This window comes from Taeniopygia guttata, chromosome 4 (assembly GCF_048771995.1).
Source record: "Taeniopygia guttata chromosome 4, bTaeGut7.mat, whole genome shotgun sequence".
Taxonomy (NCBI): Eukaryota; Metazoa; Chordata; class Aves; order Passeriformes; family Estrildidae; genus Taeniopygia; species Taeniopygia guttata.
This window is the reverse complement of record NC_133028.1, coordinates 1,705,168-1,730,430: the sequence shown is the minus strand read 5'-3', so window position 1 is coordinate 1,730,430 and position 25,263 is coordinate 1,705,168. Positions and strand designations below refer to the sequence as shown.

Here is a 25,263-nt window from a genome sequence, read left to right as displayed (position 1 = left end):
GGAAAAGGGGGATTTGATTGTAGGAAAGGGGGATCCGATTGAAGGAAAGGGGGATCCAATTGTCAGAAAAGGGGATTAATTGTAGGAAAGGGGGATTTGATTGTAGGAAAAGGTGGTCTGATTGTAGGAAAGGGGGATTTGATTGTAGGAAAGGGGGATTTGATTGTAGGAAAGGGGGATTTGATTGTAGGAAAAGGGGGATTCGATTGTTGGAAAAGGGGGATCCCATTGTAGGAAAAGGGGATCTGATTGTAGGAAAAGGGGGTCTGATTGTAGGAAAGGGGGATTTGATTGTAGGAAAAGGGAGATTTGATTGTTGGAAAGGGGGATCCGATTGTCAGAAAAGGGGATCTGATTGTAGGAAAGGGGGATTTGATTGTAGGAAAAGGGGGTCTGATTGTAGGAAAGGGGGATTTGATTGTAGGAAAAGGGGGATTTGATTGTAGGAAAAGGGGGATCCCATTGTAGGAAAAGGGGGTCTGATTGTAGAGAAGGGGGATCCCATTGCAGGAAAAAGGGGATTTGTGGGGATTTGTGGGGATTTGGGGTCACAGGGCCGTGCCCTGCTCGGGTGCCTTGGCCTCGCGGGGGTAGAACTCGGCCAGGATGTTTTCGGGGATGCGCTTGAGGAGCTGCTTGGGGAAGATGCGCAGGAGCTGCCAGCCGATGTCCAGCGACTCGAAAACGCTCCGGTTCTCGTAGGGACCTGCCGGCAGGATGGGGTGGAGGGTTTGGGGGTGTGGGAGAGGCTCTCCCCGATCCCAAATCCCCATTTTGGGGCCGGGGGCTCACCCTGGGAGATGAAGTGCTTCTCGAACTTGTGCAGGAACTCCAGGTACAGGAGGTCGTCGGCGGACAGGGCCTCCTCGCCCACCACGGCCTTCATGGCCTGCACGTCCTTCCCGATGGCGTAGCAGGCGTACTGCGGGATCCAGGATTCCATAGATGGATCGGGATGGGCACGGACCCCACAGCCCGGCTGGTGCCACCAAGGGACACCTCCCACCAGCCAGGGTGGCTCAAAGATCCATCCCAACCTGGCCTTGGGCACTGCCAGGGATCCAGGGGCAGCCACAGCAAATCTGGGAATTCCAGCCCAGCCAGGAATTCCTTGCCAAGATCCCAGTCCAAGCTCCCCTTTCCCAGTGGGAGCCATTCCCTGGCTCCTGTCCCTCTGTCCCTTGTCCCTCTCCTGGAGCCCCTTCAGGAACTCTGAGAATTCCCTGGATTTTTCCCTTCTCCAGGGGAACATTCCCAGCTCTCCCAGAGCAGAGGGGCTCCAGAATCCTGGAATGGGACCTTAAATCCCATCCCATTCCACCCCCATCCATGTTTAGGGACACCTTCCCCTATCCCAGGTTGCTCCTGTCCAACCTGGCCTTGGACATTCCCAGGGATTTGGGGCAGCCCCAGCGTTCCCGGGTGTTCTCACTTTCCCTGGATTCTCCTCACATCCCAGTAAAGGCAGCTGAAGATTTGGGATTTAGGACACCCCGTGGAGCTCAGTGGGATCCAATCCTGAACCTCTGGAATCCCGTGGCCATTCCTGGGGCTCTGAACTCTCCCTGGATTTTTCCCTTCTCCAGGAGAACATTCCCAGCTCTCCCAGCCTGGCTCCAGTGCATCTCCAGCACTTGGAGCATCTCCAGAACCTCCTCTGGAATTGCTCCAGCAGCTCCACACCCTCCTAAATTTGGAATATGGGATCTGGAGCAGCTCTGCTGAGCTGAAACCCCAGGTATGCCGAGGATCCTGAGCACCCCAAACACTCCAGGCACCCCAAACACCCCAAAAACCACGGGAGGCACGAGGCACACGAGTGTCCTGAGCAGCCCAGGCAACCCCAAAAATTCCAGATGTGCTGGATGCCCTAAACACCCCAAAAAACTCAAGAACCGTGGAAATCCCAGGTGTGCTGAGAATCCGGGGCAACCAAGACACCCCAAACATCCCAAAAAGCTTGGGAACTCTGAGCCTCACCAGACAGGGGGACAGGAGGGTCCCGAAGTGACAAACGCCCCCCGCGAGTGTCCCCAAGCCCTCACCAGCTGGTTGGACACGTCCCCGTGGTCCTTCCTGGTCATTCCCTCTCCGATGGCCGATTTCATCAGCCGGGACAGGGACGGCAGAACGTTGATGGGGGGGTAAATCTGTGGGGTGAGAGCGACCCCAATGTCCAGACAGCCCTGGGGGACCCCCCCCCCTACCCCCAGCACCCCCATCCCGGTGGTTCCCAGCCCCGGTGGGTGCCGGATCCATCCCTGGATCCATCCCTGGAGATGGGAAGGGGTTTGGGAACGAACCTGGCGGTTGTGGAGCTGCCGGTCCACGTAGATCTGGCCCTCGGTGATGAACCCCGTCAGGTCGGGGATGGGGTGGGTGATGTCTGGGGTGGGGGGACAAAGGGGTTGTGAGACCCCAAAGTGGGGCTGGCAGCTCAGCTGGACACAGGACACGGCTGTGGCACATCTGTGGGGCCACCGGGGCGGCGCAGCCCCCACTGGGGTCAGTAAGGGGGGTTTTGGGGTCACCTCCTCATCCTGGAGTGACCCCAAATGAGAGGGATGGGGTGGTTGGGATGATGCCTCAGAGGGGTTTTGGGGTCACCTCCTCATCCTGGAGCTGGGACCCCAAATGGGAGGGGATGGGGTGGTTGGGATGGCTCAGAGGGGTTTTGGGGTCACCTCCTCATCCTGGAGTGACCCCGAATGGGAGGGGATGGAATGGTTGGGATGGCCCAGAGGGGTTTTGGGGTCACCTCCTCGTCCTGGAGTGACCCCAAACGGGAGGGGATGGGATAATTGGTATGGCTTAGAGGGGTTTTGGGGTGACCCCCTTGTCCTGGAGTGACCCCAAATGGGAGGGGATGGGGTGGTTGGGATGTCTCAGAGGGGTTTTGGGGTCACGTCCTCATCCTTGATCCAGGGATCCCAAGTGGGAGGGGATGGAATGGTTGAGATGGCCCAGAGGGGTTTTGGGGTCACCTCCCTGTCCTGGAGTGACCCCAAATGGGAGGGGATGGGATAATTGGGATGGCTCAGAGGGGTTTTGGGGTGACCCCCATGTCCTGGAACTGGGACCCCGAATGGGATGGGATGGAATGGTTGGGATGGCTCAGAGGGGTTTTGGGGTGACCCCCTTGTCCCGGAGTGATCCCAAATGGGAGGGGATGGGGTGGTTGGGATGGCTCAGAGGGGTTTTGGGGTCACCTCCTCATCCTTGATCCAGGGATCCCAAGTGTGAGGGGATGGAATGGTTAAGATGGCTCAGAGAGGTTTTGGTGCCACCTCCTCATCCTGGAGCTGGGACCCCAAATGGGAGGGGATGGAATGGTTGGGATGGCTCAGAGGGGTTTTGGGGTGACCCCCTTGTCCTGGAGTGACCCCAAACGGGAGGGGATGGGGTGGTTGAGATGGCTCAGAGGGGTTTTGGGGTCATCTCCTCATCCTTGATCCAGGGATCCCAAGTGGGAGGGGATGGGATAATTGGGATGGCTCAGAGGGGTTTTGGGGTCACCTCCTCATCCTGGAGTGACCCCGAATGGGAGGGGATGGAATGGTTGGGATGGCCCAGAGGGGTTTTGGGGTCACCTCCTCGTCCTGGAGTGACCCCAAACGGGAGGGGATGGGATAATTGGGATGGCTCAGAGGGGTTTTGAGGTGACCCCCTTGTCCTGGAGTGACCCCAAATGGGAGGGGATGGGGTGGTTGGGATGGCTCAGAGGAGTTTTGGGGTCACTTCCTGTCCTGGAGCCAAGGACCCCAAACAGGAGGTGTTGTTGGGGACACACTGAACTCCCAGACCCTAAATCACCCCAGCAACATCACCACCCCAGGAGCTCCCCAAAACTGGGCAAAACTGGAGCAATTCGGGATTTCCCATGCTGGAGTGGGAAAATCCCAATCTCCCACGGTGTTCCCGTCCCCTCCCGGTGTTCCCGGTCCCGCTGACCGTCGTTGGGCATGGTGAGGATGGGGATCTGGGTGATGGAGCCGTTCCTGCCCTCCACGCGCCCGGCGCGCTCGTAGATGGTGGCCAGGTCCGTGTACATGTAGCCGGGGAAGCCGCGGCGGCCCGGCACCTCCTCCCTGGCCGCCGACACCTGTGGGGTTGGAGGGGTCAGAGCACCCCAAACACCCCAAAAAAACACGGGAGGCACAAGGGGCACGAGTTTCCTGAGCAGTCCAGGCAACCCCAAAAATTTCAGATGTGCTGGATGCCCTAAACACCACAAAAAACTCAAGAACTGTGGAAACCGAAGGTGCGTTGAGAATCCGGGGCAATCCACACACCCCAACCACCCCAAAAAGCTTGGGAACCCCAAACACCCCAAAAACCATGGGAGGCATGAAGCACACGAGTGTCCTGAGCAGCCCAGGCAACCCCAAAAATTCCAGATGTGCTGGGTGCCCCAAAAATATCAAGAACTGTGGAGATCCCAGCTATGCTGAGGATCCTGAGCACCCCAAACACTCCAGGCACCCCAAACACCCCAAAATCCACAGCAGGCACGAGGCACCTGAGTGTCCTGAGCAGCCCAGGCAACCCCAAATATTCCAGATGTGCTGGGTGCCCCAAAAACCCCAAGAAGCTTGGGAACCCCAGGTGTGGTGGGAATTCTGATCACTCCAGACACCCCAAAAACCCCAATAAGCCTGGGAACCCCAGGTGTGCTGGTGCCTCAAACACCCCAGACACCCCAAAAGCCCCAACCACCCCAAAACCCACGGCAACTCCAGCTGTCTTTGTCACCCTGAGCACCCCAAACACCCCAAGGACCCTGGGCTGTCCTTGTCACGCTGAGCACCCCAAGGACCCTGGGCTGTCCTTGTCACCCCAAACACCCCAAGGACCCTGGGCTGTCCTTGTCACCCCAAACACCCCAAACACCCCAAGGACCCTGGATTGTCCTTGTCACCCCAAACACCCCAAGGACCCTGGATTGTCCTTGTCACCCCAAACACCCCAAGGACCCTGGATTGTCCTTGTCACCCCAAAGAACCTGGGCTGTCCTTGTCACCTCAAACACCCCAAGGACCCTGGGCTGTCCTTGTCACCCCAAACACCCCAAACACCCCGGGCTGTCCTTGTCACCCCAAACACCCCAAGGACTCGGGGCTGTCCTTGTCACCCCAAACACCCCAAGGACCCTGGGCTGTCCTTGTCACCCCAAACACCCCAAACACCCCGGGCTGTCCTTGTCACCCCAGGGCCCCGGCGCTGACCTCGCGCAGGGCCTCGGCGTAGGAGCTCATGTCGGTCAGGATGACCAGCACGTGCTTCTCGCACTGGTACGCCAGGAACTCGGCCGTGGTCAGCGCCAGCCGCGGCGTGATGATCCTCTCGATCCTGCGTGACACCCCCAATTAGCACAATTAGGTTAATTAGCCCCCGCAGGGCAGGTTTGGGGCGCGCAGTGCAGCCCAGCCTGCTGTGGGCTCCTCAGTTTTGGGGTTCCCAGGCAGGGCGGGAAACTGGGGAACCCCAGGGGGAGTCAGGGGAGTCCCCCCAAAATGATCTGGGTGGGGTTGGGGGTTCCTGGTGGGGAAGAGGGAGAGGAAGGAGAGGGAGAGGGAGGAAAGGGAAAGGAAGGGGAGAGGGAGAAGGAAAATGGGGGAGAAAAGGACAGGGAAGAAAGAAGGAGAAGGAGGGAGAAAGGGAAGGAAAATGGAAGAAAATGGAGAGAAAAAAGAGCAAAATAAGGAAAAAAGGAGAAAGGAGGAGGAGGGAGGAGGGAAAGAAGGGAAAGGAGAAGGGGGAAGTAGAAAGGAAAAGAGGAAAGAAAGAAAAAAATAAGAAAGGAAGGAGAAGGAGGAGGAGAGAGGGAGGAGGAGAAAGAAGAAGGGGGAAAGAAAAGAAAAAGGAAGGAGAAAGTAAGAGAGGAGGGAGAAGGAGGAGGAGAAAGGAGAAGGGAGAGGGGAAAAGGGAGAGGGAAAAAAGGGAGAGGGAAAAAAGGGAGAGGGAAAAAAAGGGAGAGGGAAAAAAGGGAGAGGGAAAAAAGGGAGAGGGAAAAAAAGGGAGAGGGAAAAAAAGGGAGAGGGAAAAAAAGGGAGAGGGAAAAAAAGGGAGAGGGAAAAAAGGGAGAGGGAAAAAAGGGAGAGGGAAAAAAGGGAGAGGGGAAAAAGAGAGAGGGGAAAAAGGAGAGGGAAAAAAGGGAGAGGGAAAAAAGGGAGAGGGAAGAGGAGTAGGAGAAATAAAAAGGAGGAGAAAGAGAAAAAAATAGGAGAAGGAAGAATGAGGAGACAAAAGAGGGAGAGAAGAGGAGAAAGGAGGAGCAGGAGGGAGAAGGAGAGGAAGAGGAGGAGGAGGCAGGGCTGTGCCTGACGTGGGGTCGTTGGCCAGGTTGAGGAAGAGGCACACGTTCTCCATGGAGCCGTTCTGCTCAAAGTCCGACTTGAAGAACCGCGCTGTCTCCATGTTCACCTGCGGCAGGCGGGACACGCGGTCAGCGGGTGGGGACGTGGGGACATGGGGACAGGGCAGTTCTGGGGTCACCTGGGGTGTCCCAACATGTCCCCGACTCACCCCCATGGCTGCGAAGACGATGGCGAAGTTGTCCTCATGGAAGTCCACCACATCCTTGGATTTCTTCACCAGCCCGGCCTGGCGGCAGATCTGCGCCGCGATCTGAAGGGGACAGGGGCGGGGGTGGCAGCAGGGACACCCCAGATTGGCCATGGCCCCCTAGGACCGGGACATGGCCCCATGGGGCAGGGGCCAGGGGGGTGTCCCCACCCCATTGTGTCCTGACGTGCTCATGGTCACTTCTGACTGGTCAGGGATGGTTTCCATCCCATCCCATCCCATGCCATGAATCCCATCCCATCCCATCCCAATCCCAATCCCAATCCCATGGATCCCATCCCATCCCATCCCATCCCATCCCATCCCATCCCATCCCATCCCATCCCATCCCATCCCATCCCATCCCATCCCATCCCATCCCATCCCATCCCATCCCATCCCACACCATGGATCTCATCCCATCCCATCCCCATCCGAACCCCAACCCCAATCCCAATCCCATCCCAGGCCATGGATCCCATCCATCCCATCCCACCCCACTGCATCCCAACCCCAATCCCGACCCCTTCCCCCTCTGGAATTTCCAACCCCTCCTGCCCCATCCCACACTCGTGGGGACATCAGAAGGATCTGGAGCCCCCCAATCCCTGGATTTAGGGACCCTAAACCTGCCCAGCTCCTCCCCCCACAGCACAAAGGGATTGCTGTGCCAGCGGGGAAACTGAGGCACGAGCTGACGGCAACTTCCAAACACCAGGAGAGGGGATCCGACCTTCCCAAATCCCTCCATGCTCCTCCTGCCGCAGTCCCACCTCGTTGTGGGGCAGCCCGGCGGCGGAGAAGATGGGAATTTTTTGGCCGCGGGCAATGCTGTTCATGACGTCGATGGGGGAGATCCCGGTCTGGATCATCTCCTCGGGATAGACGCGCCCATGGGGGTTGATGGGCTGGCCTGGAGCGGGAAAAGGAGGGATCATGGAATGGTTGGGGTTGGAAGGGGCCTTGAAGCCATCCAGTCCCACCCAGGGACAATTCCCGCTCTTCCAGGGAGCTCCAAGCCCTGTCCAGCCTGGCCTTGGACACTTCCAGGGATGGGGTGGAAGAGGATGCAGGGATCGCCCTGGCTGGTGGGAAAAATTGGGAAGAAGTTCTGGAGATGAGCAGGGAGGAGATCTGGGTGGGACAGGAACCGTCCCAAAGCCTGGAGCCTCCTGGAGCAACTTGGTGGGAATGGATGGATGATGGATGGATGGATGGATGGATGGATGATGGATGGATGGATGGATGGATGATGGATGATGGATGGATGGATGGATGGATGGATGGATGATGGATGGATGATGGATGGATGGATGATGGATGGATGGATGATGGATGGATGGATGATGGATGGATGATGGATGGATGGATGGATGGATGATGGATGGATGGATGATGGATGGATGATGGATGGATGGATGGATGGATGGATGGATGGATGGATGGATGGATGGATGATGGATGGATGATGGATGGATGGATGGATGGATGATGGATGGATGGATGGATGGATGATGGATGGATGGATGGATGGATGGATGGATGATGGACAGATGGATGGACAGACAGATGTGGTGACACCACAGGGCCCAGTGACACCCCCAATTCCAGGCCATCCCCAAGCCCCTCCCGCATTCCCACAAAGCCGGAGCTGTCACCGTTGATGTCCAGGAAGTCCTCGGCCATCACCGGGGGGCCGCTGTCGATGGGTTTGGCGGAGCCGTTGAACACCCGGCCTGTGGGGACAGAGGGACTGTCCCTGCCTGAGGCCACCAGCCGGGGGTGGCACCTGCTGGTCCCATGGCCCTGGGGCACAGTCCCATCCCCATCCTGGGACACGCCTCCCACCCCCAGAGGGGACACAGGGACCGCGGGCTGTGGGGCAGGAAGTGTCACCTGTGGGCTGGGTGACACCGCCGCTCCTGTGGCAGGAGGATGCCAGCACATAGGGACAACACCCCCATGTCCCCCTCATGTCCCCAGGCACCTCCATAACCCTGTCCCCATGTCCCTCCCATGTCCCCAGTCACCTCCATTACCCTGTCCCCACATCCCCATGCCCACAGCCACCTCTGTCACCTCCCCCTTGGGGTCCTCAGTTCCCCCATACAGGCACAAGGGACAGGACCTTGTCCCCATCACCCTGTCCCTGTGTCCCCATGTCCCCATCACCCTGTCCCTGTGTCCCCATCACCCTCATCACCCTGTCCCCATGTCCCCACGTCCCCATAACCCCCGTTGACCTGTGCCCATGTCCCCATCACCCCCATCACCCCGTCCCCGTGTCCCATCACCCTCTCCCTGTGTCCCCATGTCCCTCTGTCCCCACGTCCCCATTACCCTTTCCCTGTGTCCCCATCACCCCCATCACCATGTCCCCATCACCTTGTCCCCATGTCCCCATCCCCATGTCCCATCATCCTGTCCCTGTGTCCCCATTGCCCTGTCCCTGTGTCCCCATCACCCCATCCCCATGTCCCATCACCCTGTCCCCGTGTCCCCATGTCCCCATCACCTCCATCACCCTGTCCCCATGTCCCATCACCCTGTCCCGGTGTCCCCAAGTCCCCATCACCTCCATCACCCTGTCCCAATGTCCCCATCACCCTGTCCCCGTGTCCCCATGTCCCCATCATGCCCATGAACCCCATCATCCTGTCCCCATGTCCACTCACTCTGTCCCTGTGTCCCCATCACCCTCTCCCTGTGTCCCCGTGTCCCCATGTCCCGGTGTCCCCATGTCCCCGTGTCCCATCACCCTCTCCCTGTATCCCCATGTCCCCATCACCTCCATCACCCTGTCCCCATGTCCCCTCCCTCTGTCCCTGTGTCCCCATCACCCTCTCCCTGTGTCCCTGTGTCCCCATGTCCCCGTGTCCCCATGTCCCATCACCCTGTCCCCGTGTCCCCATGTCCCCATCACTCCCATGAACCCCATCACCCTGTCCCCATGTCCCCTCCCTCTGTCCCTGTGTCCCCATCACCCTCTCCCTGTGTCCCCGTGTCCCCATGTCCCAGTGTCCCCATATCCCATCACCCTCTCCCAGTGTCCCCATGTCCCATCACCCTCTCCCTGTGTCCCCGTGTCCCCATGTCCCCAACCACTTCCCCCTCACCGTCCCCATCTCAGTGGGGTGACACCAACCCCCCCCTCACCCCCAAAGCGTCCCCAGGGAGGGGACAGTTCCTCACCGCTCCCTCTCAGCCCCATCGACCGCCGCGGAGCCGCGGTGGTGGCATCGATCGCGACACCGCCACGCTTCCCTGCCCTCGCCTCCCTGGCTGCTGTCCCCTCCCCGCCCTCCCCCCCCGGGACGCGGTGGCGGTGCGGGGACACGGCGGCGGTGTCACAGCGCATCAGGGTGATGGCAGCGCACGAAAGGTCAGCGGCCACAGCAGCGGCGACTCGCGGGGGACACCGAGAGCGGCAGGGAGGGGACACCGCGGGGAGGGGGTGGCCCGCCCGCCCTCTGCCCTTTGCGGGATGGCGGCGGTCACCCGTGGGTCGTGGGGGACAGCGCAGGGACAGCGCAGGGACAGGGCCACCCCCACCTTGCCCGACCCCGAGTGACCCCGCGGGGGTTTGGGGGACGTGAGGGGACAGGGGGGGCTCACAGCTGGATCCCAGAGTGGTTTGGGGGGGAAGGGACCTTAAATCCCGTCGATGTCACCTCCCTGCCATGGGGACACTTTGCGCTGTGCCAGGAGGCTGCGGGTGCTGTCCTGGCTGGCCTGGGACACCGCCAGGGGTGGGGTGACACCGCCAGGGGTGGGGTGACACCGCCAGGGGTGGGGGGACACCGCCAGGGACGATGTGACACTACCAGGGATGGGATGACACCGCCAGGAACGGGGTGACACCGCCAGGAACGGGGTGACACCGCCAGGAACGGGGCGACACTTCCAGGAATGGGTGACGTTTTCAGGAATGGGGTGACACCACCAGGGACGGGGTGACACCGCCAGAGATGCGGTGACACCTCCAGGGACCATGTGACGCTTCCAGGGACACCTCCAGGAATGGGGTGACACCGCCAGGGACGGGGTGACACTTGCAGGAACGGGGTGACACTTCCAGCGATGGGGTGACGTTTTCAGGGACGGGGAGACACCGCCAGGGAGGGGTGACGTTTTCAGGAATGGGGTGACACCACCAGGGACGGGGTGACACCGCCAGGGACGGGGTGACGCTTTCAGGGATGGGGTGACGTTTTCAGGGATGGGGTGACGTTTTCAGGGATGGGTGACGTTTTCAGGGATGGGGTGACACCTCCAGGGACGGGGTGACACTGCCAGGGACCATGTGACGCTTCCAGCGATGGGGTGACGTTTTCAGGGACGGGGTGACACCTCCAGGGACGGGGTGACACCGCCAGGGACCATGTGACGCTTTCAGGGATGGGGTGACGTTTTCAGGGATGAGGTGACGTTTTCAGGAATGGGGTGACACCACCAGGGACGGGGTGACACCGCCAGGGACCATGTGACGCTTCCAACGATGGGGTGACGTTTTCAGGGATGAGGTGACGTTTTCAGGGATGGGTGACGTTTTCAGGGATGGGGTGACACCTCCAGGGATGGGGTGACACCTCCAGCTGCCACCTCACCTGGAGTCCTTTCCCCGCCCACCCCAGCGGGACAGAGGACGCGGGGACGGGGCCAGCCCTGTCCCAGGTGACTGTCCCAGCTCGGAGGTGACCCAGGGACGTTCGCAGCCCCCGAAGCTCCAAACCCCCCAAATTTCGGTGCCCGGGCTCACCCAGCATGTCCTCGGACACCGGCGTGCGCAGGATGTCCCCCGTGAACTCGCAGGTTGTCGCCTTGGCATCGATGCCCGATGTGCCCTCAAACACCTGCGGAGTGCCCGGGGAGAGCAATTAACGAGGATTAATTAAGGCTTTAGGGAGCGTGACGTGACCCCCGCTCACCCCAACCCCCCCCCCCCCGGGAGGGGACATAAAAGAAGGGACAAAGTTTGGGGTTAAAAACCTCCCTTGAGGGGCTTTGGGGGGATTTTTTTTTTTGGGGTGGACCGTGAATGCCGCACCCGCGGGGAAAGCCTTTTGATCCGGATAATATTTGACATCATTTGCGTTAATTAACCCCCGGCTCGCCACTTTAATTAGAGCCAGGTGGCCCCTGGGAGCAGGGGGATGTGGGGACGGTGACGGGTGACACTCGGAGCCCCCCAGGTGGGTGCGGGGGCTGCGGGTCACCCCCAACAATGCTGAGGCTGCAAAAATCCCATTTTCTCCCTTTTTTTTCTTTCCTTTTATCCCTTTCCGCCCCTTTTTCCCCCCCTGCCCGAGCCTGACTCTCTAATAGGATTAAAAGGGCATCCCCGAGGCGCAGGTGGCATCAGAGCGGCGACATTGGGGCAGCTGCGTGACCCCCCCGAGCCCCCGCGGGGCGACCTGGGGGGGATCCGGGATGATTAGGAGGGGTTTGACCCCAGACAGCCCCGGGCTGGTGGCTTTGGGGACACCCCGGCTGTCCCAGGGCTGGTGGCTTTGGGGACACCCCGGCTGTCCCAGGGCTGGTGGCTTTGGGGACACCCTGATGACCCCTGCGGTCCCAGGGCTGGTGGCTTTGGGGACACCCCGGCTGTCCCAGGGCTGGTGGCTTTGGGGACACCCCGGTGGTCCTTGCTGTCCCAGGGCTGGTGGCTTTGGGGACACCCCGGCTGTCCCAGGGCTGGTGGCTTTGGGGACACCCTGATGACCTCTGTGGTCCCAGGGCTGGTGGCTTTGGGGACACCCCGGTGGTCCTTGCTGTCCCAGGGCTGGTGGCTTTGGGGACACCCCGGCTGTCCCAGGGCTGGTGGCTTTGGGGGGTGGTGGCAGTGCGGTCCTGGGATGGAGGGGGGGGTCACGGGAGGGGGACATGATTTGTCCCAGGACACTCCAGGCCACCCCAGGACACTGTCCCATGTCCCGTGTCCCATCCCAGGACACTGTCCCATGTCCCACGTCCCATCCCAGGACACTGTCCCATGTCCCATGTCCCATCCCAGGACCCTGTCCCGCCTCTAGAGAGCGCAGGGACACGAGCCCGACAGCCACCACTGGAGGGGGACAGAGCCCCGGGACAGAGCCCGGACAGGGGACCGGGGACAGCAACCGGGGACAGGAACCGGGGACAGCGACCGGGGACAGAGCCCTGGGGACAAGGATCCGAGACAGGGACACGGGGACAGGGACTTGGGACAGGACCGGGGACAGGGATCGGGGACAGGGATCGGGGACAGGGATCGGGGACAAGGATCCGAGACAGGGACCCAGGACAGGGAGCCACGGACAGGGACAGAGCTCTGGGGACAGGGACTTGGGACAGGGACCCCGGGCCACGCAGCCCCCGCGTGTCCCCGTGTGGCGGTGTCGCCGTGTCCCCGCAGTGTCGCCGTGTCCCCGCGCTCACCTGGACGACGGCCTTGGTGCCCATCACCTCCAGCACCTGCCCGCTGCGGGTGGTGCCGTTGGGCAGGGTGAAGTTCACGATCTCGGCGTACTGGGCGAACTGTGGGGACAGCGACACGGGCAAATGGGGTGGCAGTGTCCCCTCTGTCCCCTCAGCCCGCCTCTGTCCCCCCCCCACACGCCCCAGCCCCGCTGGTGCTGCCTCAGTTTCCCCTCCTTTGGTCCCGAAGCCACCAAAGGCTGAGGGGGAGTGGGGGGGACACCGCGCAGCAAAGGGGTGGCGGTGGGGGGTGGCGCTGGCTGTCATTGTCGCTGTCGCATCCTGGAGCTGGCCCCGGGCTGTGGCACTGCTCCGTGCCTCAGTTTCCCCGATGTCGAGGGGATTTGTCACAGCCAGAGCCACCAGGCTGCCACCGCCTGCGGGCACGAGTGGCACTCGTGGGGACACCGCGGGGCACACGGAGGGGACGTTTGTGTCGAGGGGACACTTCCTGCTCTGGCGACAATGGCCGATGTCGCTGCTGCCCAGCACGCTCAGGGTTCTCCTCCTCCTCTTCCTCCTTTAATTGAGCTGATTAATTAATAAATGACAGGGCCACATGGAAACGCGACACCGGGTGACAACCCGCCCCGGATGTCACCCGGGTGGCCCCAGCCCAGCTAGGAGAGCGGGGAGCAGGGACAGGGAGGGTGACAGCAAGGGGACACGGGGGTTGTGGAGTGGCCTGTGGGAGATGGGGCTGGGGACAGGGGACAGAGCTGGGACAGGGGACGGGGGACAGGGGACAGAGCTGGGACAGGGGACGGGGGACAGGGGACAGGGGACAGAGCTGGGACAGGGGACAGAGCTGGGACAGGGGACGGGGGACAAGGGACAGAGCTGGGACAGGGGACAGAGCTGGGACAGGGGACAAGGGACAGAGCTGGGACAGGGGACAGAGCTGGGACAGGGGACAAGGGACAGGAGCCACAGCACGGACAGGGGCACTGGGTATGGAGCTGGGAAAGGGGACAGGGGATTGGGGACAGGGGACAGAGCTGGGACAGGGGAAAGGGGACAGGGGACAAGGGACAAATTTGGGAAAGGGGACAAGGGACAGGGGACAAGGGACAAAGTTGGGAAAGGGGACAAGGGACAGGGGACAAGGGACAGGAGCCAGAGCACGGACAGGGGAAAGGGGACAGGGGACAGAGCTGGGACAGGGGACACAGGACAAGGGACAGAGCTGGGAAAGGGGACAGAGCTGGGACAGGGGACACGGGACAGAGCTGGGAAAGGGGACAGGGGACACGTGACAAGGGACAGGAGCCAGAGCTTGGACAGGGGCACAGGGGATGGAGCTGGGAAAGGGGACATGAGATGGGGACAGATGACAAGGGACAGGGGACGGGGGACAGGGGACAGAGCTTGGCCAGGGACACAGGGGACAGGGCACAAGGACACAGGGGACAGGGGCTGAGCTCGGGCAGGGACATGGGACACGGGGGACAGGGTGCCCAGACCGAGCGCACACATGTCCCACGCAATGTCCCTCGTGTCCCCAGCGTCCCCAGTGTCGGCGCACACGCCGCCCGCGCGGGGACGTGGGGACACGGGGACAGGCGGGGACAGGCAGGGACAGGCGGGGACAGGCGGGGACAGGCGGGGACAGGGCTCTGCTGCCGAGCGCGTCCAGAGGAGGGAGCTCGGACCCCAGAGAGGAGGGGACAGCCCAGGGGACAAGGGACAGGAGGGATGGCACAGGGACAGGGGACAGGGGACAAGAGATGGAGAAGGAGGGACAGGGGACAGCCCAAGGGACAAGGGACAGGAGGGATGGCACAGGGACAGGGGACAGGGGACAAGAGATGGAGAAGAAGGGACAGGGGACAGCCCAGGGGACAGCCCAGGGGACAGGGACAGGAGTATGGCACAGGGACAGGGGACAGCCCAAGGGACAGGAGGATGGCACAGGGACAGGGGACAGCCCAAGGGACAAGGGACAGGAGGGGTGGCACAGGGACAGGGGACAGCCCAAGGGACAAGGGACAGGAATATGGCACAGGAACAGGGGACAGCCCAAGGGACAAGGGACAGGAGGGATGGCACAGGGGACAGCCCAGGTGACAGAAGGGAGGGGACAGAGGACAGGTGACACGGAACAAGGGACACATTCCCTCCATTGCACCCTCAGCACTGGGGTCCCCACACAGCCCCAGGTGCCACCGCCAGGCTGTCCCCATGTCACCCCAAGGTCCCACCTTGACGTTGTCCAGCACCACCAGTGGCCCGTTGACACCGCACACGGTCCTGTAGGCTGGGGGAGGGGACACCATCAGTGACACGGGGACACCCGGGGGGTGCCACCCCCACACCGTGTCCCGGTGACACCCCAAGTGACCAGCGGTGGCCCAGCTGGGCATTTTGTCCTGCAGGAAATGTCACTCAGCGGTGGCTTCCTGGCACTCAGGGGCTGTGTCACCTCCCGGAGGTGTCCCCACGGCAGGGATGTCACCGCTGGGAGTGCCACCAGGGAAGTGTCCCCTTGTCCCCGTCACGCCTTCCCCGAGGATCCCAAAGCCCCCGCGGTGCTGGGGGGACCCTGGTGGCCCTGGGGGGACCCTGGTGGCCCTGGGGGGACCCTGGTGGCCCTGGGGACACAGCGGGGGTGACATTGGGGGTGGGGAAAGGGGGGTGCTGAGGGTGTGACCTCGCGGGGACAACCCCGGGACAGGCGGTGACAAACGGGGACAGGGGACAAGGGTGACAAAGGGGCCTGAAGCTGGGTGGGGACACAGGGAGAGGCAGCGGATCCCGGGAATTCCGGGATTGGGATGGGATGCTGGGAATGATGGGATTGGGATCGGATCCTGGGATTGGGATAGGATCCTGGGAATGATGGGATTGGGATCAGATCCTGGGATTGGGATGGGATCCTGAAAATTCCGGGATAGGGATCGGATCCTGTGAACTGTGGGACTGGGATGGGATCCTGGGAATTCCGGGATTGGGATGGGATGCTGGGAATGATGGGATTGGGATCGGATCATGGGAATGTCGGGATTTGGATCGGGTCCTGGGAATTCCAGGATTGGGATGGGAACCTGAGAATAATAGGATTGGGATGGAATCCTGAAAATGATGGGATTTGGATCAGATGCTGGGAATTCCAGGATTGGGATCTGATCCTAGGATTGGGATGGGATCCTGAAAATTCTGGGATAGGGATCGGATCCTGTGAATTGTGGGACTGGGATGGGATCCTGTGAATTCCAGGATTGGGATGGGATCCTGTGAATTCCAGGATTGGGATGGGATCCTGGGAATTATGGGATTGGCATCGGGTCCTGAGAATGTTGGGGTTGGGATGGGATCCTATGAATTCCGGGATTGGGATGGGATCCTGGGAATGCCGGGATTGGGATGGGATCCTGGGAATGCCAGGATTGGGATCACATCCTGGGAATGATGGGATTGGGATCGGATTGTAGGAATTCCAGGATTGGGATCAGGTCCTGGGAATGCCAGGATTGGGATCGGGTCCTGGGACTGCCGGGATTGGGATCGGGTCCTGGGAATAATGGGATTGGGATGGAATCCTGGGAATGTCAGGATTGGGATCAGGTCCTGGGAATAATGGAATTAGCTCGTGGGAATGCCAAGGATTGGATCAGATGCTGGGAATTCTGGGATTGGGATCAGATGCTGGGAATAATGGGATTGGGATCAGATTGTAGGAATTCCAGGATTGGGAGCAGGTCCTGGGAATTCCAGGATTGGGATCAGGTCCTGGGAATGCTGGAGTTGGGATGGGATCCTGGGAATGCTGGGATTGGGATGGGATCCTGGGAATGATGGGATTGGGATTGGATTGTAGGAATTCCAGGATTAGGATCAGGTCCTGGGAATGCTGGAGTTGGGATGGGATCCTGGGAATAATGGGATTGGGATGGGATCCTGGGAATAATGGGATTTGGATCAGATTGTAGGAATTCCAGGATTGGGATTGGGTCCTGGGAATGCCAGGATTGGGATCGGGTCCTGGAAATGCCAGGATTGGGATCAAGTCCTGGGAATAATGGAATTAGGATCAGCTCGTGGGAATGCCAAAGATTGGATCAGATCCTGGGAATTCTGGGATTGGGATCAGATGCTGGGAATAATGGGATTGGGATCAGATGCTGGGAATTCCGATATTGGGATTGGATCCTGGGAATGCCAGGATTTGACTCGGTTCCCCGGAGCACCGGGACCGGGATCGGCTGTCGGGAGTGCCGGGATTGGGATCGGCTCCCGGGAACTCGGGGACCGGGATCTGCCCCCTCTCCTCACCGGCATTCCCACCTGATCCTGATGGGATCGGAGAGGCCGGGCCAGCTGCAGGAATCCCGCGGGGATGGGGTCCCGGGATGTCCCCGTGCCGATGGTGGCATTGTCCCCCGGCTGGGACAGCCCCAGGGAGCGCATCCCTAGGGATGGTTCCCGTTTCTCACAGCCCAGTCCCACCGGGACACCCCACGGGGTCACCCCGGTGTCACAGTGGGACCCTCGGTGTCCCCTTCCCTCAGCCAGGGTGGTGCCAGCGATCCCGATCCCGGGATTTCAGCAATGGAATTACGGAATTCCAGACTGGTTTGAGGTGGGAAGGACCTTAAAGCTCAGGAATTCCAACCCCGGCACCTCCCACTGTCCCAGGTGGATCCAACCGCGATGTCCAACCTGGCCTTGGGCGCTGCCACGGATCCAGGGGCAGCCACAGCTGGGAATTCCTGGGAATTCTCTGGGAATTCCAGCCCAGCCAGGAATTCCTTGCCAAGATCCCAGCCCAATCTCCCCTTTCCCAGTGGGAGCCATTCCCTGGCTCCTGTCCCTCTGTCCCTTGTCCCCAGTCCCTCTCCAGCTCTCCTGGAGCCCCTCCAGGGACTCTGAGCATTCCCTGGAATTTTCCCTTCTCCAGGGGAACATTCCCACCACTCCCAGCCTGGCTCCAGAGGGGCTCCAGCGCTGGGAACAGCTCTGGGATCTGCTCTGGATTTCCTCCAGCAGCTCCACACCCTTCTGAATTTGGGATCAGGAGCTGGAGCAGCTCTGCAGGTGGGGTCTCACCAGGATGGAGTTCCCACCATTCCCAACGTCATCTCCTCCCAGGCCTGCTCCCAGTCCTTTCCCCTCCAGCCTGGATTTGTGCCCCATCCCAGCTTCTCCCGCCCTTGGCCTTGTTGAGCCCCACGAGGCTCTCCCAGCCCCACTCCAGGAGCTAATTAACTAATTAGCCTTCTCTGCCCTTGCCCAATTAGGGCGGGTTCCTGCTGCTGGCCCATTCAGCTGCGGAGGGGCCGGCACACCGGGAGCGCCCTCCTGGCCTTTTGTCCCCTTTATTCCCAAAGTGACCATCCGGCCTTTTATTCCCGTTCCCTCCCAAAGCTCTCCCGATTCCTTTTCCCCTGGCAGGAATTTCTGGGAGTTTTTCTTCTTCCGTGTGGGACAGGGATGTTGGGAGTGTCACTTGTCCTGGCATGGAGTGTCCAGTGCAGTCCTGGTGGCTGCCGCGCCCTTGGGGACATTCCTGGCTGCCCTATGGCTTCACCAGGATGGCTCTTCCCACCTGGAATGTGGGAGCCTCGCGTAGTGCAGGTGGCACCGGGGGTGACATCGGTCATTGGCTGAGCTCTTGGATGATATGGAAATTCATCCTTAATCCATCATCTCTCCATTCATCCATCCCTTCTTAATCTAACCTCCATCAATTATCAATCCATCCATCCATCATCCATCCATCATCCATCCATCCATCCATCATCCATCCATCCATCCATCCATCCATCCATCCATCCATCCATCCATCATCCATCATCCATCCATCCATCCATCCATCCATCCATCCATCCATCCATCCATCATCCATCATCCATCATCCATCCATCATCCATCCATCCATCATCCATCCATCCATCCATCCATCCATCATCCATCCATCCATCCATCCATCCATCCATCCATCCATCCATCCATCCATCATCCATCATCCATCCATCCATCCATCATCCATCATCCATCCATCATCCATCCATCCATCCATCATCCATCCATCCATCCATCCATCATCCATCCATCATCCATCCATCCATCCATCCATCCATCATCCATCATCCATCCATCCATCCATCCATCCATCATCCATCATCCATCATCCATCCATCATCCATCATCCATCCATCCATCCATCATCCATCCATCATCCATCCATCATCCATCCATCCATCATCCATCCATCCATCATCCATCCATCATCCATCCATCCATCCATCCATCCATCCATCCATCCATCCATCCATCCATCCATCCATCCATCCATCATCCATGGCCAGCTCTGGATGTTCTGTCGTGACAGAGTGGGAAATCACGACGGTGACGCTGAGGGACAGCCCGAAAAGGGATCGGGGTGGGGAGCGAGGAGGAGGAGGAGAAAAAGGAAAAGAAGGAGAAGAATGAGGAGGAAGAGGAGAAGGTGGAGAGGAAGGAGGAGAAGAATAAAAAGGAGAAAAGGAAGAAGCAGCAGAAGAAGCAGAAGAAGAGGAAGAAGAAGCATAAGAGGAGGAGGAGAAGAGGAGAAGAATAAGAAGAAGAAGAGGAAGAGGAGAAGAGGAAGAAGAGGAAAATGAAGAAGAAGAGGACAAAGAAGAGGAAGAGGAGGAGAAGAAGAAGAGGGAGAAGTAGAAGAGGAGGACGAGGAGGAGGAGAAGGAGAAGAAGAGAAGGAGGAAGAGGAGGAGAATAACAAGAGAAGGAAGAGGAAGAGGAGGAAGAGGAGGAGGAAGAAGAGGACGAGGAGAAGAGGAAGAAGAGGATAAGGAAGAGAAGGAGAAGAACAGGAAGAGGAGGAGGAAGAGGAGAACAAGAAGAGAAGGAGGAAGAGGAGGAAAAGGAAAAAGAGAAGAACAAGAAGAGGAGAAAAAAGAGAAGAACAGGAAGAGGAGAAGGAAGAGGAGAACAAGAAGGGGATGAAGAAGAGGAGGAGAACAAGAAGAGAGGGAGAAGAACAAGAAGAAGAGGAGGACGAGGAAGACGAGAAGAACAAGAAGAGGAGGAAGAGGAGGAGGAAAAGGAAAAAGAGAACAAGAAGAGGAGAGAGAAGGAAAAGAAGAACAAGAAGAGGAGGAGGAAGAGAAGAACGAGAAGAGGAGGAGGAGGAAGAGGAGGAGGAGGAAAAGGAAAAAGAGAACAAGTAAAGAAGAGAGAAGGAAAAGAAGAACAAGAAGAGGAGAAAGAAGGAAAAGAAGAACAAGAAGAGGAGGAGGAAGAGGAGAAGAACGAGAAGAGGAGGAGAAAGAGGAGAACAAGAAGAGAAGGAGGAAGAGGAGGAAAAGGAAAAAGAGAAGAACAAGAAGAGGAGAAAAAAGAGGAGAAGAACAGGAAGAGGAGAACAAGAAGAGGATGAAGAAGAGGAGGAGAACAAGAAGAGAAGGAGAAGAACAAGAAGAAGAGGAGGACGAGGAAGAGGAGAAGAACAAGAAGAGGAGGAAGAGGAGGAAGAGGAAAAGGAAAAAGAGAACAAGAAAAGAAGAGAGAAGGAAAAGAAGAACAAGAAGAGGAGGAGGAAGAGGAGAAGAACGAGAAGAGTAGGAGGAGGAAGAGGAGGAGGAGGAAAAGGAAAAAGAGAACAAGAAAAGAAGAGAGAAGGAAAAGAAGAACAAGAAGAGGAGAGAGAAGGAAAAGAAGAACAAGAAGAGGAGGAGGAAGAGGAGAAGAATGAGAAGAGGAGGAGGAGGAGGAGAAGGAGAAGAAGAGAAGGAGGAAGAGGAGGAGAATAACAAGAGAAGGAAGAGGAGGAAGAGGAGGAGGAGGAGGAGGAAGAAGAGGACGAGAAGAGCAAGAAGAGGAGACGGAAGAGAAGGAGAAGAACAGGAAGAGGAGGAAGAGGAGAACAAGAAGAGAAGGAGGAAGAGGAGGAAAAGGAAAAAGAGAAGAACAAGAAGAGGAGAAAAAAGCAAAGGAGAAGAACAGGAAGAGGAGAAGGAAGAGGAGAACAAGAAGAGAAGGAGAAGAACAAGAAGAAGAGGAGGACGAGGAAGAGGAGAAGAACAAGAAGAGGAGGAAGGGGAGGAGGAGGAAAAGGAAAAAGAGAACAAGAAAAGAAGAGAGAAGGAAAAGAAGAACAAGAAGAGGAGAGAGAAGGAAAAGAAGAACAAGAAGAGGAGGAGGAAGAGGAGAAGAACAAGAAGAGGAGGAGGAGGAAGAGGAGGAGGAGGAGGGCCGGGAAGCGCAGGGGGAGCACCGGAAAGCCCCAGCAGCGCTAATGAAGCCGCACCGCGGCAGCGGCGGGCTGGGTGGGCCGGGGGCACGGCCGGGGGGCGGGGGAGGAGGGCGGCGGGAGCGGGGCCGAGGGAAAAGCGAAGCCTTTCAACGTGGCCTTTGCACACCCCCAGCCCCAAATTCACAGCTGCTGTCAGATGCGATCTCCGTCAGCGCTGACACTCACGCACTGCTGACCAGCGCGGCCGCGGCGCGGGGGGGACCGCGGCCCCCGGTGACAAAGGGGACCCGAGCGGGCTCCACCCGCCGCTAATTGCTCCCGCTCGCCCGCCCTGCCCTCAGCGGCCCCGCAGGGCTCGGCTGCAAAGTGCGCCGGGGGCTCGCTGCCACCTCCGAGGGGGTGGCGGGGGTTGGGGAATGGTTGGGGTGGAAAAGGAGCTGGAGGGGTGTTCTGTTGTGCCAGCTCAGGTGGGTCCAAGTTCATCCAACCTGGACTTGGGCGCTTCCAGGGACAGCCACAGCTTCTCTGGGAATTCCAGCCCAGCCTCACCCTCACAGGGAGGAATTCCTGCCCAAAATCCCACCCAAATCTCCCCTTTTCCAGTGGGAAGCCATTCCCCTTTTGTGTCACCTCATCCTCTGTGCAGTGAGTGTCACTCAGCCCCTTCCCCAAATTCCAGAGCTGGGAAGGGATGGGGACACCTGGAGCGGGGGTGGGAAGCAGGAGGGATAAAGAGCCCCCAAACCCCCCAATGCTCAGTCCCAGGGCAGAGCCGTGGCTGCAGCGCTGCCCCAGCAGGTCCAGAGCTGACCCTGAGCCACCCTGGGGCACAGGGAGGGTCCCCGGTGGGGACCCCACCCCTGGCACCCCTGGGCAGGGCAGGGAGGGGCAGAGGGTGCCGGGCACCAGCTCTGGGTGGGGCTGGGTGCATCCCCCACCCCTGGCAGTGTCCAGGGGACAGGGACAGGACTTGGAGCAACTGGGACAGTGGGAGGGCTCCCTGTGCACGGCAGGGGTGGCACTGGGTGGGATTTAACCTCCCTCCCAACCCAAAATCCGGCATTTTAAGTATCCCAGGAATGCCCAATTTCCAAAATCCACATCACAAATCCACCCCCTCACCCTCTTTTCCTCCTCCTCCTCCAAATCCCTCTCAGCCCGGAGCCCACCCTGGGACTTTTCCGACAATCCCTAAGTGACCGCTTCCCCCCGCTGCCGGCCCCGGTCGCCTCCTCAACCTGCCCATTGTGGCATGTGTCACTTTGTGCCGCGCTGTCAACCCCGCGGGGCTGGCCCGGGGCTGGCAGGGGCCGTGAAAAGCCCGGCGGGGGGTCACACTCTATGCCACTAATTAGGGCCCGGCGGCCACCGGTTCCCAGACACACCTGCACGGTCATGTGGGGGCAGCCGGAGAAAAGGCGGCCCCAGCCAAGCGTGAAAAAAACAAAAAAAAAGGGGTGAAAAAACAAAAAAGCAAAAAAAAAACCAAAAAAAAGGAAAACTCAATCGTCGGGATCGCTGTGGGTTTTGCTGGTGGAAGAAAAACAGAGATGGAGGGGAGGGAGCCTAAAGGATGTGGGTTTGGGGGTGGGAGGTTCTTTTGGGCAAAAGGGATGTGGGGCAGTGCGGTCGCAGCCCCACCGGGAAATGGGGCCGAGGGTTGGGAGTGTCCCTGAGTGCTCCTCTGCGCCTGTCCGTGTCCCAAACAGCACCAGGAGCAGATTCCAGAGGCACCTGGAGCAGGAGAGGTGTCGGGGTAATGGGGACAGCTGGGATGTGGCAGTGCGCAACCAAAATGGCTGCTGGGCTGGGGCTGCGCGGCAAAATTTGGGTGTGATGCTTCCTGATCCGTCATCCATCCATCATCCATCCATCCATCCATCCATCCATCATCCATCCATCATCCATCATCCATCATCCATCCATCCATCCATCCATCCATCATCCATCCATCCATCCATCATCCATCATCCATCATCCATCCATCCATCCATCCATCCATCCATCCATCCATCCATCCATCCATCCATCCATCCATCCATCATCCATCCATCCATCCATCCATCCATCATCCATCCATCATCCATCATCCATCCATCATCCATCCATCCATCCATCCATCCCTGCCCATCTCACAGCCCTGCTTGACCCTCCCAGTTCTCCCAGTTCTGGGCACTGGGCAGTGGTTGGGGACAGTGACACCACTCCTGTGCCCAGTGCCACACTAGGACCCCAAAGTGGGACCCCAAACTGGGACCCCAAACTGGGACCCCAAATTGGGACCCTGAACTGGGACCCTAAACTGGGACCATAAACTGGGATCCTAAACTGGGACCCCAAATTGGGACCCCGAACTGGGACCCGTAACTGGGACCCCACAGTGTGAGCCTGGACTGGGATCCTAAACTGGGGCCCGAACTGGGCCCGTAAACTTGGACCCTAAACTGGGACCCCATAGTGTGAACCTAAACTGGGGCCCTAAACTAGAACCCCAAACTGGAGCCCTAAACTGGAACCCCAAACTGGAGCCCCAAACTGGAACCTCAAACTGCGACCCCAAACTGGAGCCCTAAACTGGGACCCAAACTGGGACCCGAACTGGGGGAACCCCTGCTGCCCCTCCCCCGTATTCAGGGGATGTCCCCACCCCTCCGAATGTCACCCCCAGGTTCCCCACCCCCTCCAGCTGTGCCACCCCCCTCTGTCCTTCCTGCCACCTTCGCTGTCACCTCCCAGAACATTTTGGGACCCGCCTGTCCCCGCCTGCAGGTAGGGACACACCGGCGACAGCGCTTTGTCCCCGCACGGGTGGCGGTACCGGGCTGGGCACAGGGGGGGTGACAAACGCGTCCCTCGAGGGGACAAACGCGACCAGCGGGAAGGAATTGGGGCGGTTTTTCCTGGCAAAGGGACACGCGGGTGACAGCCGAGCCAAGGGCTGGCGCTCCGCCAGGTGACCCGGGCAGGAGCCACCCGCGGGTGGCCGCTGTTGACAGCAAACACGGCGGGTGGCCGGGCAGGGCCAGCTCGGCTCGGGAGGGACCGGAGCCACCCGCTTGGGGACGAGGTGACATCCCGGCGAGGTGGCCTCCGAGCTGGCAGCGAAGGCACAAAGGTCACAACGGACGCCTTTGGTGACAGCGGGGGCTTGGGGACAAAGTGACAGGGGATCGTCCAGCCCTGTGTGGCGCCGGCACGGTGCCAGGTGTCCCGATGTCGCCGTGGGGTGGGGACACAGCGGGAAGGGCGCCGTGGCACCTCTGGAGTGTCACCACGGCTCCCCACAGGTGTCCCCACGCAGGTCCCCAGGAGGGGACACCCCCTGTCCCCACGAGAGACACACGTGGCCCCTGTGCCACCCTGCCTGTCGCAGTGCCACCCAGCTGTCCCCTCCTGAGCCAGTGTCACCCGCCCATCCATCCTTGTCACCCCCTGCCTGCCCCAGTGCCAACACCCATCCCTGTCACCCCTGCCTGTCCCAGTGCCACCCCTCTGTCCCTTCCTGACCCCGTGTCACCCACCAGTCCCTGCCTGTCCCAGTGCCACCCACCCGCCCCTGTCACCCCTGCCTGTCCCAGTGCCACCCCTCTGTCCCTGTACCTGCTCCAGTGCCACCCACGCACTCCTGCCCGGTGTCACCCCCTCGTCCCTGCCACCACTGCTCGGGGACAGAGGGATGTCCCTCCCCTCCCCGGAGCTGTCCCCTCGGTGTCCCCCCGATGTCCCCTCGGTGTCCCCGTGTCCCCCACTCACTCAGCCGGGGGTTGCTGTGGAAGTCGCGGGTCACGGCCAGCCCGTGCTCGCGGGCGGCCGCCAGCTCTGTCGCCGCCGCTGTCACCTTGGTGGCGGCCATGGCCCTGTCCCTGTCCCTGTCCTTGTCGCCGTCACGGTCCCGGTCCCGCCGGGCAGGACACGGCAGCGCCCCGGGTTTTGTAGCCCCGGCCCGGCCCCCGCCGGTCCCGCCCGCGACACCGGCAGCGAAGGTGACACCGGAGACACAGGTGGCACCGGCGACACAGGTGACACCGGAGACACGGGTGGCACCGGAGA

General features: G+C 59.9%; 1 protein-coding gene across 1 annotated transcript; it reads right to left on the bottom strand.

The window, feature by feature from the left end:
• Window positions 1-254: 254 nt before the first annotated feature.
• On the bottom strand, window positions 255-25,263 carry ATP6V1B1 (ATPase H+ transporting V1 subunit B1). The gene is made up of 14 exons (XM_041716087.2): window positions 24,967-25,263; window positions 15,222-15,277; window positions 12,982-13,080; window positions 11,324-11,417; window positions 8,223-8,300; window positions 7,338-7,477; window positions 6,526-6,627; window positions 6,326-6,423; window positions 5,226-5,349; window positions 3,952-4,102; window positions 2,304-2,386; window positions 2,046-2,150; window positions 793-922; window positions 255-706 (listed from the first exon to the last, which is right to left on the bottom strand). The coding sequence occupies exons 1-14, from the start codon at window positions 25,064-25,066 to the stop codon at window positions 549-551; spliced, it is 1,518 nt and encodes a 505-aa protein (XP_041572021.1). The 5' UTR covers window positions 25,067-25,263; the 3' UTR covers window positions 255-548.